Genomic DNA, 18,650 nt, shown 5'->3' on the forward strand with positions numbered 1-18,650 from the left:
GCACTGCGCTCCGCTCCGGCTCCAGCGTGGAAGCTCCTCGCCTCCTCCCGCTGCGACCTCTCAGAGCTCACCATCCAACGCCCGCTCCTCCAAAGCACCCGGGTCGCATTATTTTAGGGTGGGGCGGGAGGGCCCAGGATTTGGGGGTGTGAGGGTGGGCGGGGAGCAGGACCCGGAGGGGGAAAGGACTCTGCGAGGGAATCGGTGAGAGACTATGGGGAAGGACCAGGAGCTGCTGGAAGCTGCTCGCACTGGCAATGTGGCTCTGGTGGAGAAACTCCTGTCTGGCAGGAAAGGAGGGATCCTGGGCGGTGGATCCGGACCCCTGCCCCTGTCTAATCTGCTAAGGTAAGGACGGGCACCTGCTCTGGGATTGCATGCCTCCTTATGCATTGTGATGGGTACCTGCTGCTCCTCATGGTAATTGCACCTGCTGGCTGCCAGGGATTCATTCTTAAATGAGGCAGGAAAACAGCGTGTATGGAAAGGAGGCTTGAGCCTCTCAGTCAGATGGACGCCTCCAATTCTTGGAGTAATTTTAAAATAGCCTTCCATCCGTGCGTCAATAGATACTTTTCTCAGGGCTGTGGTGCAGAACTTGGACCTGTGCTAGTGTTGCTAGAGGAAAATCGGCGTTCCACATCCTTCCCTTCCATCAGTGTTTGTTATATATTTGCAGCCTCGAACCCAGCCTTTTTTTGTGTCTATTTAAATGAAATTGGCAGAGAGGCTATTGCGTGCATGCAATTACCCCGCAAGAGCCACTGCCTTTGGTTGCCGCTACCTTCTCTTGCAGAAGACATTTGCTCTGCTGTAGGTTATGATCCCACAGAATGAAGAAAGTGAATCTTCTGATGAGGTGGCATTAGTGCAGGGTGTGTATAAAACTTGATGAGGCGGCCCAGCAGCACTTTCAGTTACCTGGACATAGCCGAGTGAAAACTTATTTTGTGTCTTAGGATAAACGATGCCAGGTCAGGACTGGGATACCATATTTGGAGTATGGTAGAGGCCTTTCGATGGGAAGATGTTGCAGGTGAGACTGATATTGCTGAGAGACTCTAAGATGACATTTGTGAAAATTGTCAAGGTCCTTATTCAGCCAACAGTACCGTAGAAATAGCAGGGTTGGTTTGCGTATTTCAAAAACTATGCCTTTAAAGTTGAATTATGGACAAATGAAATCAGGCGGGAGGGAGGAGTCCTGAAGCATCTTCACTAGCTAAAATTCAAGGGAATTTCTTTAGTTTCTAAAGTCATGGCTTTCCCAATTATCCTGGATATTTTGGGAGGCATTATTCATGTCTTCTCCCTAAAACATCTCTTAGGCAACTCAGCTGTACTTGTGAAAAAAAAAAAAAAAAAAACAACGAAAAAGGCCCAGTGAGGCCCTGGCCAGGTAGCTGAGTTGGTTAGCACGCCTTGGTACACCTAGGTTGCGGGTTGGATCCCAAATCAGGGTACATGCAAGAAGCGACCAACGAGGGGAACAACATATTGATGTTTCCTTCTCTCTTTCTCTCTCTATCCCTTCCTCTCTGTCCCTCTCTCAAATTAATAAAAATTTTTAAAAAGTCCAAGTGACTTTGATTGTGTTAAAAAGCTGTTCTGTTCTAGTCTTAACGAGTGCTTAATACAAACTTTTGGAAGATGACATGTTCTTTACACAGTTCTCATGTTGTAGTGGTCAGACAATGCAGTTAATTACAGTCCTGGCTAATAGGGTTCATTCAAATATTTGTATTACAGTGAAATGAATTTGGTTGGAAATTAGTTGCTGGGATTTAAAAAAGCCTCCATATGTGATCATCTGTACTTGTGACAGTGATAGTTTATTGGAATGACAGTTGACTTGAGAACAATGAATATTTATGGGACTTTTTTTCAGTAGGTCTTAAAGTGATGACTGTTGGTGTACTCCCTTGTTAAATAATTTTCACTTCCATATACAAATAGACAAGTGTAGATATTTCAGATTATAGCTCCAGTAATTGCCCTTAGTCACAGGTAATTTATACAAAAGCAGTTTCTCTGTTTACAGTTTTAAGTTGAAGGTACAAGGTATATTTGCCAGCATATCCTATGTGATAAAAATGATTATGACCAGAAGCCCTTTTTTAAAAGAGGTTTCTAAAAATAATCAATTCCCTTGGAATAACATTAAATAATTATTTGAGAACAGTTCATTTCATTGAGCTATATAGTATTTTTTTTAAAAAACCTATTCTCGTGATAGACAAATATCTATTAAATACTTCCTCAGTTGCGCCATTTTAAAAATAGTGGTCCAATATTAGGAATAAAATATCAACTGTTTAATGTGAGTAAACATTAAATATCAAAATCATGCCCCGCTGTGTACTTCTTGAATGGGAGGTTTTCTCTGGCTGGTTTTATCAGAGGCAGCAGCAGTGGCTCTGCAAGAAGAATGCACATAGAAAACAATGAAACTAAAAAAGCATGTGTTTATGAGAGTAGTCTGAGCAGAGTTGTCAAAAGTCAAAGTCAAAACCAGTAACCTTAAAATTTGCATTTATATATCTCATACTGAATAAACAACTACAGCAGTGCCTTTGAAGAAAGTGGGAGTTGAAGTTGTGTTCTTTGGATGATCGTTTGCATAAAATGAAATTCCTAAGAGAAGGCACATTTTATTTAGTTGTCACTTTATTTCATCAATGACTGTCATCAGAAATTTATCTGCTGATAATGTGACCCTGTCCCCCCAAACATAACACCTCAAAATTTTAAAATCAATTGTGGAAAGTTTTATCGGTCCTGTAAACCCTTCCCCCAATTATTACTTGTGTTGAGTAATAATAATAGTATTAGATCCTGTGCTAAATGCTTACATGTATCATCTCATTCAATTCTCTGTATACAACAAAGCCCTGCCCGGTGTGGCCTGTGAACCAAAAGATTATGGGTTCAATTCCCAGTCAGGGTGTGCAGCAGGGTTGGGGGCCAGGGCCTGAGTTGGAGGCATGTGAGAGGCAACTGATTGATGTTTCTCTCCCTCTCTTTCTCTCTTCCTTCCCCTGTATCTAAAATAAATAAGTAAAATCTTAAAAAAAAACCTGTGTGGACCTTAAGTAGGTCGGTCCTCATCTCACAGATGAAGAACCAAAAAGACAGGAAGACTAAGAACTTGCCCAAAGTCACATGATTAGTACTGGCGAACATGTGAAGTTACGTGATTCACATGAATGCTACCACATCTTATGTCTTATTCATTGAATGTTGATTCTCCAAAGTTTAAGGTATATGGTTGAGAAAGTCTAATCTGAACATTTAGTTTTGCTATGAATAATTTGATTTAAAAATTCTTAATTCTTTTCTAATTAAAAAAAATATCTTACAACTGCCCTTTCAGGGATCACTAGTGGAGACATTTTGGGAAGATGCCTTTGATTACATATCACCCACTAAGTGAGCAGTGGCGATATGGTGGGGTGTGCCTGGCTGGCACTGCACATTTCTGCACAAGTAAGAATGGCCTTGAATAACTGTAAAGATCTCTCTGAGTCTCACTGTTCTTTTCTATAGAATGGAAATGGTAATAATAGCACCTACCATACAGGGTGGCTGTGTTCAATGAGGTGGTAAGCAGCGAATGCAAAGCATTCAGCACATTGGTGTTCACCATTAGTGTCATTATAATTTCTCATGAATATGTAAAGCCCTGGACTTGGTTTCTTAAGACCTTAATGACTATGGATTTGCTTCCTAGTGGACTGGGAGGAAACTTCTGTAGTAAGTTTTTCGTTAGAATCACAGAATCTTCAAATAGAATGCGACCTTCTACTTCAGCATCTCACCTAGAGGAATTACCTCTAACATCTTTTACCTGTTACTTGTTCCATCCCTGTTAAGCCACCCTCCAGTGACTAGACCCATTCCATTTTTTGACAGCTCTAATTATTTTAAAAGTCCTCTTTATTGAGTTGAAGTCCACCTCCCTTTAATTTCCAGAAACTGGTGTCGGTTTGGTGACATGGGTCAATACAAAGTAATTCATCTGCCAGGACAGTTCTTCAAGTGCATGCATTTAGCTACATTGTTTTTGTTATACATCTCCTATATTTTTTTTCATGGAAGTACCATTATTTCCATCAACCTTTTGTTATATGGCATTACAGATTAGATGAACCTAGATTTTCATATTTTTCACTACTCTACTTTTCCTTCTTTGTATACTATCAAATTTTACAATGACTCTCTTAAAGTGTAGTGAGCAGAAATGAACGAAATGCACTCCCTCTTGTTGGACCAGTGTAGAATGTACTGGCACTTGATGTACTGTTGAATCAAAAAGCGGAAACAAACAAACAAAAGAAACCAGTTACAAAATAGTCTTTGTAGTATGGTCCTATTTTTTTTTGAGAGAAAATAAGTGTGTGAACATTTATAATATGCATTAAGAAGTCTGGAATGATAGACTCCTAAATATAAATTGTATTCATTTTTTGAGTGGTAGAATTGTGGGTAACTGTAATTTTCTTCTTGTTCACGTACACTTCCCAGTATTCTCCAATGAACATGTATTATCTAAGTTAAAATAAAATAGCTATTTAAAACATGGTGCAGTGAAATTATCACTGTATTATTACTGATCTAAGACCTACCTTAACTCAAGTCAGTTTTTTCTAAGCTGTATAATGGCGTTGGTTCACATTGATCTGGTACTCAGAACTTCTGTGTATTTTTTTTTTTTTTCCGGTAATTTTTGGAGCCATGGTTCCCCGATCTGGTACTCGTAAATGTGTTGCTTGGACTTCAGTTCTTCCTATTACATTTAATCTTACTTGTTTTAGCCTATATTTATCATCTGTCTAGAACTTTGTGGCTCTTGCGTCTGCCTTCCATCATATCCGCTTCTCTCTGCTGCATCATCTGTAGATTTGATAGGCATGTTTTCTATAGCTGGAATTCAACACACCATGATATCTCTCTAAAGAACCTCTCTCCAGCTTACCATAGATTTAAAAGTAGCAGTCTTTGTGTGTGGTATTTCTACCAATATTGAAGCCACTTGATAGAACTGTCAGCTACTTTTTTCCAATATACTGGTGAGATTATTATGGGGTATTTTATCCACTGCCTTTCTAAATTCACTCTATATTCTGTTTGTAGCATTCTTTTAATCTACCCCTGTAGTAGGGAGTCTACAGTTTCCACCCAAATCAGGCTACTTTATTATAGCTCGTTTCTGGGAGTGAACCATTGATGATGCCTAGTATTCATGCATCTAATTCTTCTGGATTTGGATACTTACACTCATTTGAAGTAGCTAAGTGTCCCTTAGGATCTGTCTGTTTGGTGCTTCAGAAATCTCCTAACATTGTTTATCCTTTCTGGTTTGAAAATGATTCTCACTAGGGAAGATAGAAGCAATGTAGAAGTTGGGAAGAATCAGATTCTTGGCATCGTTCAATGTCAGAGGAAATACTCTTGTGGTCTAAAACCATCCATGGTTTTTTTTATTGTAACTCTGTAAGAGCTCAAGGTTACAGTAGCTGTCATAGCAGTGAACTTTTCTACTTTCCTTCTCTTTTTCAAACTTAGCTGAAAGGGACATTAGCATTTTCCAGGACAAGTATATACTGCTTTTTCTGCGTGTGTTTTCTGTTATACTCCTCACCACTCCCTTTCGTTCTTGTACTCATCAGGGTGCTGAAATTGAGTTGCCTTCCTCCTTTTTCTTCATCCACAATATATGAGAAATTTCATTCTATATAATGGAACTTTCATGAGATAGCTGCAAAACCTTTTAAAATCCATTCCTTTGGCACAACTGCCCTTTAAGCCAAATAAAAGTAATTCCCATTTAAAGTGTGTATTAAATTATTTCTTTTTTAGTGTGTCTAGATTAAGAGTTATTTGTATTTTAATAAAACAATTAAAAGTTTGTTAATGCTTCAAATTTACTAGATTTTCTTAATGCCTCAAAATGCTAAACACTATATAAAGAGTATTTAGTAAATTCTTGTTGAATGTCACGAATCGGGTTCTGAAGACCCCTAAGTAGATCAATAAATCAGATAGCTTATCCATTTTTTTTTCAGATTTGGCATACAGCTCTTGAAGTTTTCTGTTGATGGGCATGAGGAGATAAGAGACAACCTGGAAGCACTGTAATTTTCACAACTGTTTGGACAATTGTAGTCATTGGGACTCAGATATAAGATACTTCTAGGGAAACTGCATTGGTTAAGTGGAATAAATCACAAACAGAGCAGTTAAACTGCATGAAAAATGTTGTATCTATAAAAATAGTCAACTTGCAAGTGGGTTATCTATTTTAGATAGTAATGATGTTTGAAGTGGTGATTACACCATTATGTTCAGGGAGCCGTGTCTGCCAGAGAACAGTGCCAGCTGTGTGGTGGGGCGTGAGGAGGGAGGGGAGGGGATTTTGGTGCTGACCTCTTTCTCTACTGAGCAGGGTTTTCAGCTCCATCTTCAAAACAGGGAGGTGAGGCTGGTGTGTAGCAGGGAATTAGGACAGCCAGCCGGTGACCACTACGCATCTTGTCCATTCTTACGTTGCCCAATACCTCGCATGTCTCAGTGAGGAAGGGTGGAGCGGGCCTTCACTGACGTTAATGCAGAAGCTTGCAATATTCAGTAGTGAGGCTACTGACTTCAGCAATTTAACCTCTCAGGTGATGGTAAACAATCTGATTAGTTCTGTTGTTTACTGAAATAGTTTAATTATGCATTTGAGATAATTTTGGGAAATTCTTTCAAGGAGTCTGTTATAGAACTTTCTTCCTAAGTATTTAACTAGAAATGGAAGCTGACTGAAACTCAAATCAAGGATCAGAAAAGACTAATTTCATCCCGCAGAACCTGAAGATATTTAACATTTAATGCATTTTAGTCTGCCATCAGTTTCCATTTTGAACATACCGCAGCATAGTTTTAGTTCATTAAAATATGATGAGTTTTAGTTATTCATCATACGTTGATATGTGAGAATATTTAAATCTGAAAAAGCAGGCATTTGCACAGAAGAGTCATCTGTGTTCCAGTCCTTTCCTGTGTATGTAATGACGTGGTCAGGTAACGCACGTGGCAGGCAGAGGCGTAACGCCAGGTGAAGACCCGGCAACTTTCCTTGTGTAGTACATACAGGTCTGGGGATCTTTGCAGACTCCAGTTTTCTTCTTCCCCATCAGTAGGGCAGCAGGTGATCTCTACATTTGTGTTAAGCCTGGGCGAGGATGGAAACTGGGTGATCTATTTAACAGGACATCTTCATGAATCTATGAATCTGTCTGGAACTCGAACTTTGATTCAGTTGTGCTGTGGAGTTGTTGGGTTCCACGGCACTGTGAGAGCAGCTTTATTTAATGTGGCTAATTACTTCTGGTTAAGTGAGCTGAAACAATCGGCCTAGACTTGTCACTATTCTTTGAGCAAGTGCTATCAAATCTTAGGTGAAGGATGTGGGCATCAATGGCCAACCTCATTTCTTTCTGCCTGCTTGATGTTTCTGTTCCCCAGACCACATTCCCTTCGACTCTTCCTGCCCAAATCTTTTTCTAGAGAGAAAGCCTCGTCTTCATTCTGATTATTACAAGTTCACCTGGACTCTGTCTCCTGCAGGGAGGCAGGTTCTGTGTGACGTGTAGAGCTGGAATGGGCTGTGTAGTGAGAAGCAGATTAGGAAGAACTGATATTGAACCTTCAAACTTGAGTTTACAGAGTTTGCTTTCATCATCTCCGGTTTCCTGCCTCCGTTCATTTTAACTTTTAACTGCACGGACTCAGTATCATTTTTTTTCCAGCTTTACACCTCTACCAAAAACTACTTGTGGTAGCCGACAGTTAATTCATACTGAAACGTGACTTATTAGTAAATGCATTGAGGAAGAGGAAGCTCTTTTCATATTTTCATTGAAAGAGGAAACAAAACTTGAGGCTAAAATAGTTCAGCTTTGGAGCTCTGGCCAAAGAGCTGAGGGCCACCTCACGCTCAGCTGCCCCCGGGACGGACATTCCTCCCTGCTGGCTTGGTCTCTGATATTTCACTCTTTCCTCTAGTGAGGATGCCTACCTTTCTTTGCCCTACTTTATGGATTTAGGAACTGAATTGTGCAGGAAGAGAAAGGAAGGAGAAGAGGAAAAGAGAGTGGGAGCGGAAGCAGAAGAGGAGAGTAACAAAATGCTCTTATTCGCTAATGATGATGAAGATCGTGATGGTGGTGATGGTAACGGTGATGGGGAGAAATCTCTCCAAGTCAGTCACGCCTCTACTTTTGTGTTGGGCAATTAGGAATTCCAGGTGACATGAAGATTATGACCAAAGCTTGGACACTATGTGGCAGTTCTTTGTGGACACTGTTTCTCTTTGTGTTTTGGAGGAGAGATGATGATAATTTGATAGGCTGGTCTGCACTTAAATTTTTTATGAGCTTTTCCTTCATGTGTATTGTTGTGGATATGTATGTAGTCAGCCTCTAGAATGACTGAAAGACAAAGAAACCTTTATATAATTTTTGCTGTTTAGCTGAAAGTCTTTATCATAATTGTCAGTGAAATGCCTTCTCAAGATTTTTACTAAAATGATGATAATGCAGAAGAAGAGTTATAAAAGCACTGAGACAGTAACTGTCATTCACTGAGGACGTTGAGTTTGCAGAATGTGATAGAGACAAGGATTTCGGCAAGTAGGTTTTTCTTGTTATATGATATTCCCACTATGATTCGTTTTAATGTCACAAATACATTATGTCAGGAAATTGACCAAGTGTGTTATAAAATATGGTAAACCTGCACAGTTATTATAAAAATCATGATTGGTCCAAATGAACCAGGACAGTAAGTAATTTATCCCGGGGGGTTCCCAGACTTTAAGTTATTATCAAGAATCAATAATTTCTAGCAACAAATCTAAGAAAAGAAACTTCCTGGGAGCTCTTTAGTAAGCATTTGATATCGCTGAAAAACACCCGTTTTACTTGAAAAAAATTGGGAAAAATAGGATGGGAGCATTGCCACAAAAATTTATTGCAGTTGCAGTCTGTACTTTAAAAGACCATTCAGCTTTTCCTGACAAGTTGAAGAAAAAATAAACAGCAGGCAGTATTATCAATTGCTGCTGTCCTTTTCTGGGTCGAGAAAACAAGCTCAGTGGAAAGATGATGAAAATTTTGGTTTCACTACCTAAGGAGGGAATGAAATGGGCCTGGATTTAAACAGCACGCTTTATGTACAAGGTACCATCTAGGGGTCTAAGGGACTGTGGTTCCTACTCTCTTACCTCCTTACCTTTTCATCATCCACACTTCTGATGTGACCTCTTCACATGTGACCTCTTCAGGGTATTTATATTGTATCTTGTCTTTCTATATCTATGGAATCCTTGGGCTTTCGTAGAAATGGTTCTTAAACTTGGCAGTTGTTGTATTTGATAATGATTCGCAGAACAAGGGACCACACCGTATCAGTGCAACCCATTCCCTGTTCCCTTGAGTATCCTTCTAAAAGTCTTGATTGTGGGATTGGCAGTTACTGTTTTCTCAGAAATATATTCCACATGCTGTTTCTCTGATGGGAAAAGAGTACGTGACTCATGTCCGATGCGACCTTCCTCGGAAGTGTTGCTTGCTTGCTCTTTACCGGGAAATGGGGTTTTATAAGCCTACACAGATCTCATAGAATCAGGGAGAAGATGAATTGCCAGGAGTTGCAAAGACCAGGAACCAAGGCAGTGAGGATCGGGGGACAGGATCCTGTGGCATCTGTTAGGGGCTGCTGGATTGCTTTGGGCCCAACTTCATGGGTAGGGGAGAAAAGGGGACAAAAGTCTCAGAAAAGGGGCATGTGGAAAAATATAAAAAAAAGAAAAATATTTTTTGTGAACTTCATGAGAGAATACCCAAACCATAAGTCTTTCCTTTTCTTTCCCCACTTCCTCGTTGGTAGGCTTCTCTGAACCCCTTTAAAGAGCCAAACTATGCTGGGGTACAACTGAGCACCTCATCTGAGGTTACAGTGGTGTTGGTAGCACAGTTATAATTGTTGGGTTGTTTTCACTAGCAAAGTCCCTCAGAACGAATGCCTCCCCTCCCCTTTTCCCTGGTTACTGGCTATAAACATTTAGCCTCCTATCATTCTGTTTTTTTTTTTTTAAGAAATATGTATTTATTTTAGATCAGTGAGGAGCTCATTTAGAAAACCCTGGTGACCCTTACTTGACTGTGGGCCCTGATCTGAACTGAGGACATTAATGCAAGGTTACAAGTTTATAAAGATGCAGATGAAGTCCAAGCGTTTTCTGTTCCCTATCTAGTGAACATTTCTAGGCCCCCTTCTTCTTTACTCTCTGATCGCCTTCTTAAACGTTCAGCTGTTTTCCCTCGGCAACTCAGCTGTGTCAGCTTGTACTAGCAAACCCTGTGGTCAGGAAACTGGAAAATGCTCTGTGGCAAGAGAGGAATAGCGAGGTCAGGAAGCAACAAAACAAAAGTTAAAAGAAAGAAACACAGGTTGACAGTGGCTTTCTCAAAGTAATTTACGTGGCTAATTCAGGTAAATATCTATGAGGTCAGACACCTGCCTCCGAAGTGCGAAAGGGAACCTTACCCTGGGTAGGTGGTCACAGCCTTGAAAGAAGAGGGTCGAATTTGTCCTCAGGGACTCAGAGGGCTCTACCTTCGGCTTTCAGAGCTCGTTAGATGGATGGGCCTGTGCTTTTAATCTATGTCTTAGAAAGGTTATTTCCAAACACCCATACATGCGAATCTTAAAAGAATTCTCCACATTCCACATTTATACATCACACGTTTTGCTAATATTTCAAGAGTCTCCTGTTCTTTTTGCAAATAAAGTGCTCATTTTGGCTGTTTTCCAGATATGACAGTTGGTGGACATGCTTCAGTAGAGAAAAGGAAATTTTCCCTGCTTATCTGCTCTCTTCCGTCTGCCCAAGATAGTGTGTCTGTCTATTGTGACCTGATTTTGAAATAATTTATTACATAGAGGGATGCATGATGTTATTTAAAATTTTGGTATGACATTGACTTTTAGTCCTTTATGATAAGCTCTTCACTAGATTCTCTGGGTGAGGTTTATTGCTCCTGGGGCTTTAGAAATTTCTTAACTCCTTCAGTGACTTTGGACTCTGTTCAGTGTCAAGTATGAGTAATGTTTACTCAGGAAATTAAACATGCTGTTTATTCAGAAGATGAAGTGTGCAGTATTTTTTGGCTGTGAAACAGTGTTTTGGAAATATATTATTAGTTAGTAGACTGCTTAAGAAAACTGATAAATAAGTGATGGTAAAATATTTGTCTTTGGTAAGTATTTATATTTTTCATTAAATATGTTGATATCTTTTTTATGTTAACATTTAACATATGTGCAGTGGTGAGTAAATTAAGGTTTTTAATTTGTAATCTTTTCAGTTGAAGTTGGGAGAGAAGTCCAAACAAATCTCATTTCTTTTAAAAAGTATGTTTCTTTTTTTAAATAAAGATTTTTATTTATTTTTAGAGAGAGGGGAAGGGAGGGATAACGGGAGGGAAAGAAACAGCAGTGTGTTGCCCCCCCCAACTGGAGACCTGGCTGGCAACTCAGGCATGTGCCCTGACTGCGGATCGAACCCATGACCTTTTGGTTCATGGGCTGGCACTGCATCCACTGAGCCACATGAGCCAGGGCCCATCTTTTAAATTATTTCTGGTATTACGGTCGTTCCTGCTTTGAGAGTTAAAAAGATTGTTGCTCTTACATATCTATGTAGATATGTCTCTGTAATTCCGTCCTCTCTCCTGTGCTCTAGACGTGTTATTCCCGGTCACCCCCTCAGTGGAGATATTAAAGTTGCAACATTCATTGTTTTACCCACAGTTCTGCTCTGCCTCATGTATCACTCCTTTGCGTTAGTGGAACTACAGCGTCCCCTTCATCTAAACTAGAAACCCTAGTGCATCCTTGGCTGTTCCTTCTCATATACATCCACTCAGTATCCCACTTTTGTATCAGCCCTTCCAACTCCTTCCCCTGCCATTCAGGAATCATTCTAAAACATGTTACTTTCTGACTAGAAATCAGTGGCTTTTTAGTTCTTGAAGAATAAAGCCCAAACTCATTGGAATATTGTTTGAGATCTTTTGGGATGTAGCTCCTTCCCACCTGCCTCATTTTCTGCTAGTGTGCCACAACAGCATCCTCCAACCGTATAAGAACAACAAGGTGTTGTTGGCAGGCATCGTAGACTTCTACTACTGCTCCCCCTGGAATACCCATCTTCCCTTTGCGTGTTCCTTAAAGGCCTGTTTATCCCTTTAGTCTCATTTCAGCACCATCATATCTTTTGGGAAGCTTTGCCTGAGCTCTCTCTTCTGTGCATCCCTGTATCCCTTGTACATACCTTGATTTTTAGCACTTCAGATACTGCATTGTAATGATTTGTTTGTGTGTTTGCCTCCCCACTAGACCCTGAATTCCGTGAGGTCTGGAACCTTGGCTTGGTTATCTTTTAAAGTGCTGTACGAATGCCTAGAGTATGTAAGAACATATCATAAAACTCTTTGTTGAATAACTAAATGAGTGAATAACTGTGAAGCAGGGCGTACTAATGGTACCTAGTTTAGACTATGTATATCTTTTTGGATGACAGCTTTGAGAGCAATTGTTGACGGAGAACAGAAGTTTGATTAGCAACCTTGGTGTCGAGAAATATTAAATAATTTTTAGAGCATCTGCTATGTGCTCGTCACTGTGCTCATTTTCATACATGTATTAGTTTATAGGACATTAAGACTCAGAGCGATTTAGTAACTGGACCAAGTTAGTAACTTGACTAAGTAAGTAAGCGACATAGTTGGATTAGAATCCATGGCTTGACTCAAAGCCATTGTTTTTTTTATCAGTGCTAGAAAATTATCAGAGAAAGGGGCAGGGGAAAACACTTTAAAGTGTTTAAACACCAGGCAAAGAAGTGTTTTCAGAGTCAAGGCTAGTGTGGAGCCATAACTTTTACTTTTTACTATGAATTCAAGAGATGTTTGGACGATGTTTTGGGTGAGGCAGGGGCTCATGCTCTTTGTAGCTCTGAATAAATGAAATAATGATGGTTGATAAAGTGGAGGAAACTAAAGAAAATTAAGCAAAAAGAGATAAAAGAGGTAAGATAATCTGCTTGGGAAATTTAGATTAGATGACAGACAGGGAAGGCTAGGATTCACTGAGCACCTAGAATACCTCCTAGTCTTGTAGATTATCACCTTCTTACCAACTCTGACAGCAAGTCTCTAAAGTAAGTATTATTTTGCACATCTGCATGTGATGAAAGTCCCATACACACTGTGGTCTTAACATAGGTTAAACATCTTGTCGAAGGCCATGTAGACAGAGCCCACTGGAGCGAGGGTTCAAACCCGGCTCTGTACGACTCCATCTAATGAATGACGGAGGTCATACGGAGGTCATCTCAGCTGCAGCATCAGGTGTATCAGTGCAGCTGCAACGGAAATTGTCGTGATGAGCTAAGACGTCGTTCTACAGAGACAAAGTCAGTCCGTCCAGGTGGATCCTTCGTGCTGGCTCAGTTGGTAACTGGTATTCTTATACTTTTTGAGGGAAAAGAATGTAATAATGATCTTTTTTTTTTGAAAACCCTGTCTGCTGCTCTAAAACTGAGAGAATTACCAGTCAAACATGATGTTAAAACTGTTGAACAACTGATAAGACACGGACACTGACCAATTAGATGGAGGCCGGCTCTGAACTCACAGAGAGGGTGCATTCCAGCCCCGCATCCGTCTCGTCAGCACACAGACTGGAGGCTGCATCAGTTCAGAAGCTCCGTGTCTAGAAAGCTGAGCTACAAAGATTTTTTTTTAGCATGGATTATTTTATAGAATTATTCTACCACTAGATTAATTTGTTATACATGCTAGACCAATTAGCATTTGTAGCAAGAATGACATTTAAGGAAAGCGAAAGGAGGGGCAGTAGAATAATGATACTCTTGGTGGTGTGCTCTATCCACCACCTTGCCTGAGACCCCCAGAAAGCTTCAGTTGTTTGGCATTTAGTTCCTCATTTATCCATCTGCTTGTTCATTTGCTCTTTCACTCATTCTGCGTACATTTATTTTAAGACTGTTATTTCTGTCAATTCTGAGAAAGGATTTTTCTCTTTTTAAGCTATAGAATAGGATAATCTGGTTATAATCAGTCCAACTATGGATTATGTATTTAACTACCTGACTTATATTAAGCTTTAAGCTATTTAAGGACTGGGACTATAAATTATTTTATCCTTTCAACCCCCAATTCCTAATACAGTACTTCAGTAAATATTTTTGTAACTGAATGAAAGAATGCACAATTCAGTCAGTCTAAATGTATGTTTTGTGATTCAAGCCTGCAGGTTATTGGTCCATGTATTTCTTCAGTGACCATGTAATGAGCTCTTAAAACCTATAGTGGCTGTTCTAGGCATAGGCAGCAGCCCCTCAGGTAACTATAGAAACAAGAGATTAAATGCCCGAACTCCAGCGTTAGACAGGAGAAGACCTTTTAAAGGCCGCTCTGATGTGTCATGTCAAACCATATTGTCACCCTGGGATGTAGGGAAGTGATTAAGATTAGTCAGGTTGGACTGGAGACCAGACTGGGTAGAGATCCATATTCACAAAACCAGGGGTGAAAGTCTTCTCATTTTCCATAATGAGAAACAAGTCAGGGCGTTTTGGAACTAGATGGGAGGCAAGTGTCTTCTGGGTTAGATATCAGGAGGATCAGTATGTCATAGCATTGCTGGCACAAAAGCAAAGTCTCAATGGTCAAAGCAGACACAGGACCTGGGAACACAGCAAGTCAGGGAGTTCTATGGATCCTAACATAGGTTTTGATTGATTGTTGAGCTATTTGAAGGTCTTAGAATAAGAATGAAGTAGCTTTTGAGCAGGATTTCTCAACATTGACACAAGTGACATTTAGTTCTTTACTTGAGGTAGGGATGGGCCAAATAGTTCTTTACTTGAGATAGGGATGGGTTGTCCTTTGCATTGTAGGTTGCTGCACCCTTGGCCTATACCTGCTAGATGCCAAAAAATGTCTATAGACATTGCTAAGTGTTCCCTGGGAGGCAAAATTGCTCCTGGTTGAGAAGCAGTGTTTTAGAGGCATATGAACCAAGTGGCTGCTGTTGACTGAAGAAAGGGGAGGGGGACAGTGATTATCGTGACTCTAAATGTTACATCTTTTCATATGAATTCCAAAAGGAATCATGACTAAAATTAAACCCTAATCATGAACACAAATTTGCAGAGATGACATAAATACTAAAAAGAAAAAAAGCCTTTGTAATTGCAAATGCATGGAAATGTGAAGTATTTTAGATTGTAGTGGAGAAATAGTGTTTGGAGGAAGGGAATTGGAGTTGATATAGTTAGCCACAGTTTTGGGTGAACTTTGAAGATCATTTATAAGGTTTAATTAGCGTGGAATTAGGTTTGTTTAGTCTGAGATTAGCCAGGAATAATGTTAAAAGGCCTTTTGTATTAAACAAGTTCTTTTTTTAAAAAAAATTATTAGTTTTTGATTTTTGTTTTTGAAAGTAAAATAAGACAAGAAATCCATTAATTAAAATAATTTCAGACTCTGGAGACTTCCTGTCAAGATGGAGGCGTAGGTAAACATACCTTGCCTCTGTGCACAGCTACAGCAAAATATACAACTAGACTACAGAAAGAAATATTACCCAGGATTGTCAGAAAATTGAGTTGCATGGAAGACCAACATTTAAAGAGTTAAAGAAGCCACATTCACCCAGACTGGTAGAAGAGGCTGAGATGCAGAGGGGCGGACAAGGGTCCGGAGGGGTGGCGACAGGAATGGGTGGTCCCACATCCACGTGTGGTAGATAAAAACAGGGAGGGATCCTCAGGAGCAATGGATCCCAGCTCCAGGCCAGACCACCCATCCCAGGGTTCCAGTGCTAGGAAGGTAAGTCCCCATAACTTCTGGCTGTAAAAACCAGTGGGGCTAAGGGCAATGGAAGAAACCACAGGATTCTCAAGACACTCCTCTTAAAGGACCCACAATAAACATAGGACTTATGTAGAACACCCCCCCTCATCCCACCCTGGGATTCATCATTAATGCAATAGCTGGAAGGGCACCAGTGGCATGTGGGCAGAAATTGAAGTGATTGGCAACAGGGTAAATGCCAGGAGGCAGCTTCCTCCTGAGCAAAACTCCAGAGGCCAGGCAGTGGCATTGCCTCCTTTCTGAGCCCTGCCTACACAGAGCCACAGAGTGGTCACACAGGGCCAGAGTGGTGAAACAGGTTGCCTCACCCTGGTGATTACCTAAGGCTCTGCCCCATACAACTTAACAGGTACGCTTTTCTACAATAGGCTACACTACTAAGCAGGGAGTCAGAGCAGCTCTACCTAACATACAAAAGCACATGCAGGGAGGCTGACAAAACAAGGAGACAAAGAAATATGGCCCAAATGAAAGAACAGAGCAAAACTCCAGAAAAAGAACTAAGAGAAATGGAGATAAACGACTTATCAGATGCTCAGTTCAAAACACTGGTTATCAGAATGTTCCAGGAACTCATTGGGTACTTCAACAGCATAAAAAAGACCCAGGTAGAAATGAAGGATACACTAAGTGAAATAAAGGAAAATATATAGGGAACTAACAGGAGAGGATGAAGCCGAGAATCAAATCAAAGATTTGGAACACAAGCAAGGGAAAAGCATTGAATCAGAACATCAGGAAGAAAAAGAATTCAAAAGAACAAGGAAAGGCTTAGAAACCTCTGGGACAACTTTATTTTTATTATTTTTAAAACCATTTCATTCTTTCTAAAAAATATTTATTTATTTATTTATTTATTTATTTATTTATTTATTTATGTTGGGAGGTAAGGGTGGGAGAAAGAGAGGGAAAGAAACATCAATGTATGGTTGCTTCTCACATGTCCCCTACTAGTGACCTGGCCTGTAACCCAGGCATGTGTCCTGACTGGGAATTGAATCAGCTTCCCTCTGGTTTGGAGGCCGATGCTCAATCCTCTGAGCCACACCAGCCAGGGCTCCACTGGGACAACTTTAAATGTACCAACATCTGAATCAGAAGTTGATTCTGGGTGCCAGAAGGAGAAGAGGAAGAGCAAGAAATTGAAAACTTATTTGAAACAAAAATGAAAGAAAACTTTCCTAATTTGGCTTAGGAAATAGACATACAAGTCCAGAAAGCACAGAGAGTCTCATACAAGTTAGACCAATGGAGGACCAAACCAAGGCACATCATAATTAAAGTGCCAAAGATTAAAGATAAAGAGAGAACCTTAAAAGTAGCAAAAAAAAAAAAAAGCAGAGAGTTACCTACAAACGCTTTCCTGTTAAGACTGTCAGCTAATTTCTCAAAAAAAAAAACAAACAAAAAAACGCAAAACTTTGCAGGCTAGAAGGAACTGTCAAGAAGTATTCAAAGTGGTGAAAGGCAAGGACCTACAATTTAGATTACTCTATCTACCAAAGTTACCATTTAGCATTGAGTGTCAGATAAGGTGCTTCCCAGACAAGGTAAAACTAAATTACTTCATCGTCACCAAGCCATGATTATATGAAATGCTAAAGGGAATTGTATAAGAAAAAAAAGATCAAAATGATCATTAAAATGGCAATAAATTAATAACTATCAATAACTGAATCCAAATAACTAAGCAAACAAGCAGAACAGGAACAGAGTCATAGGTATGGAGATCATTTGGAGGGCCAATCAAATGGGATAGGGAAGGGGGAAAATGGGGAAAGAGGTGCAGGGATTAAGAAGCATAATTGGTAGGAACAAAATAGACGGGGGGGTGTCGAGAACAGTATAGGTGATGGGGAAGCCAAAGAACTTACATGCACGCCCCATGGACACAAACTAAGGGGTGGGGGTTGCTGGAGGGAAGGAGGGGGTACCAGGCAGAGGGGGACAGAGGGGGAAAACTGGGACAACTGTAATAGCCTAATCAATAAAATGTATTTTAAAAACATTTCAGGTTTTTAAAATTTGAGGGTATTTCGTGGTGACCACTTGACATTATCTACATCACAATTCAGCACACTCAAGATCTGACTAATAGGAGTTCCACTCATGAATCTGTGTATCCAAACCCTTTGTTTGTTTTTTAAAAATTTATTGGGACGACATTATTCAAGTCCTTTGGTGGGACATTTACTTTGGACTTGGCTCTGTGACTAAATTTGGCCAATGGGGCCATAGAAAATTTGATAAAAACAGAAGCTTAAATATATACTTCTGCTTTATCTCTGAAACCTCTGTGGTTATCATGAGAACATACTCTGGCTATTCTGCTAGTAGAGAATGAGACTCATGGAATAAGGGCCTATCTTTCCCAGGGATGTTTTATTTATTTTATTTTAATAAATTTAAAATTTCAATTATAGGTGATACACAATCTTTCATTAGTTTCAGGTGTACAACACAGTGATTAGACATTAGGTGTACAACCCAGTGATTGGAAGCGATCCAGTCACTTCCGGTAAGTCCAGTACCCATCTGACACCATACATGGTTATTACAATATTATTGACTATATTCCCTATGCTGTGCTTTATATCCCTATGTCCCGGTGCCACTTTAATTCAGCTAGTGTCCAGC

The 18,650-nt window shown here is 40.0% G+C and overlaps 1 protein-coding gene across 4 annotated transcripts in view; it reads left to right on the forward strand.

The window, feature by feature from the left end:
- The first annotated feature begins 214 nt into the window (after positions 1–214).
- The window catches only part of ANKS1B (ankyrin repeat and sterile alpha motif domain containing 1B), an 830,526-nt gene continuing 812,090 nt past the window's right edge, over positions 215–18,650 (forward strand). For all 4 annotated transcript variants that reach the window (XM_037160668.2, XM_037160669.2, XM_037160670.2 and 1 more), the window contains exon 1: positions 215–348. In XM_037160668.2, coding sequence (XP_037016563.1) covers positions 215–348 — 134 coding nt within the window. The remainder of the gene's footprint in view (positions 349–18,650) is intronic.

Source organism: Artibeus jamaicensis, unplaced genomic scaffold (genome assembly GCF_021234435.1).
Source record: "Artibeus jamaicensis isolate MK-2021 breed Jamaican fruit bat unplaced genomic scaffold, CSHL_Jam_final contig_233, whole genome shotgun sequence".
Taxonomy (NCBI): domain Eukaryota; kingdom Metazoa; phylum Chordata; class Mammalia; order Chiroptera; family Phyllostomidae; genus Artibeus; species Artibeus jamaicensis.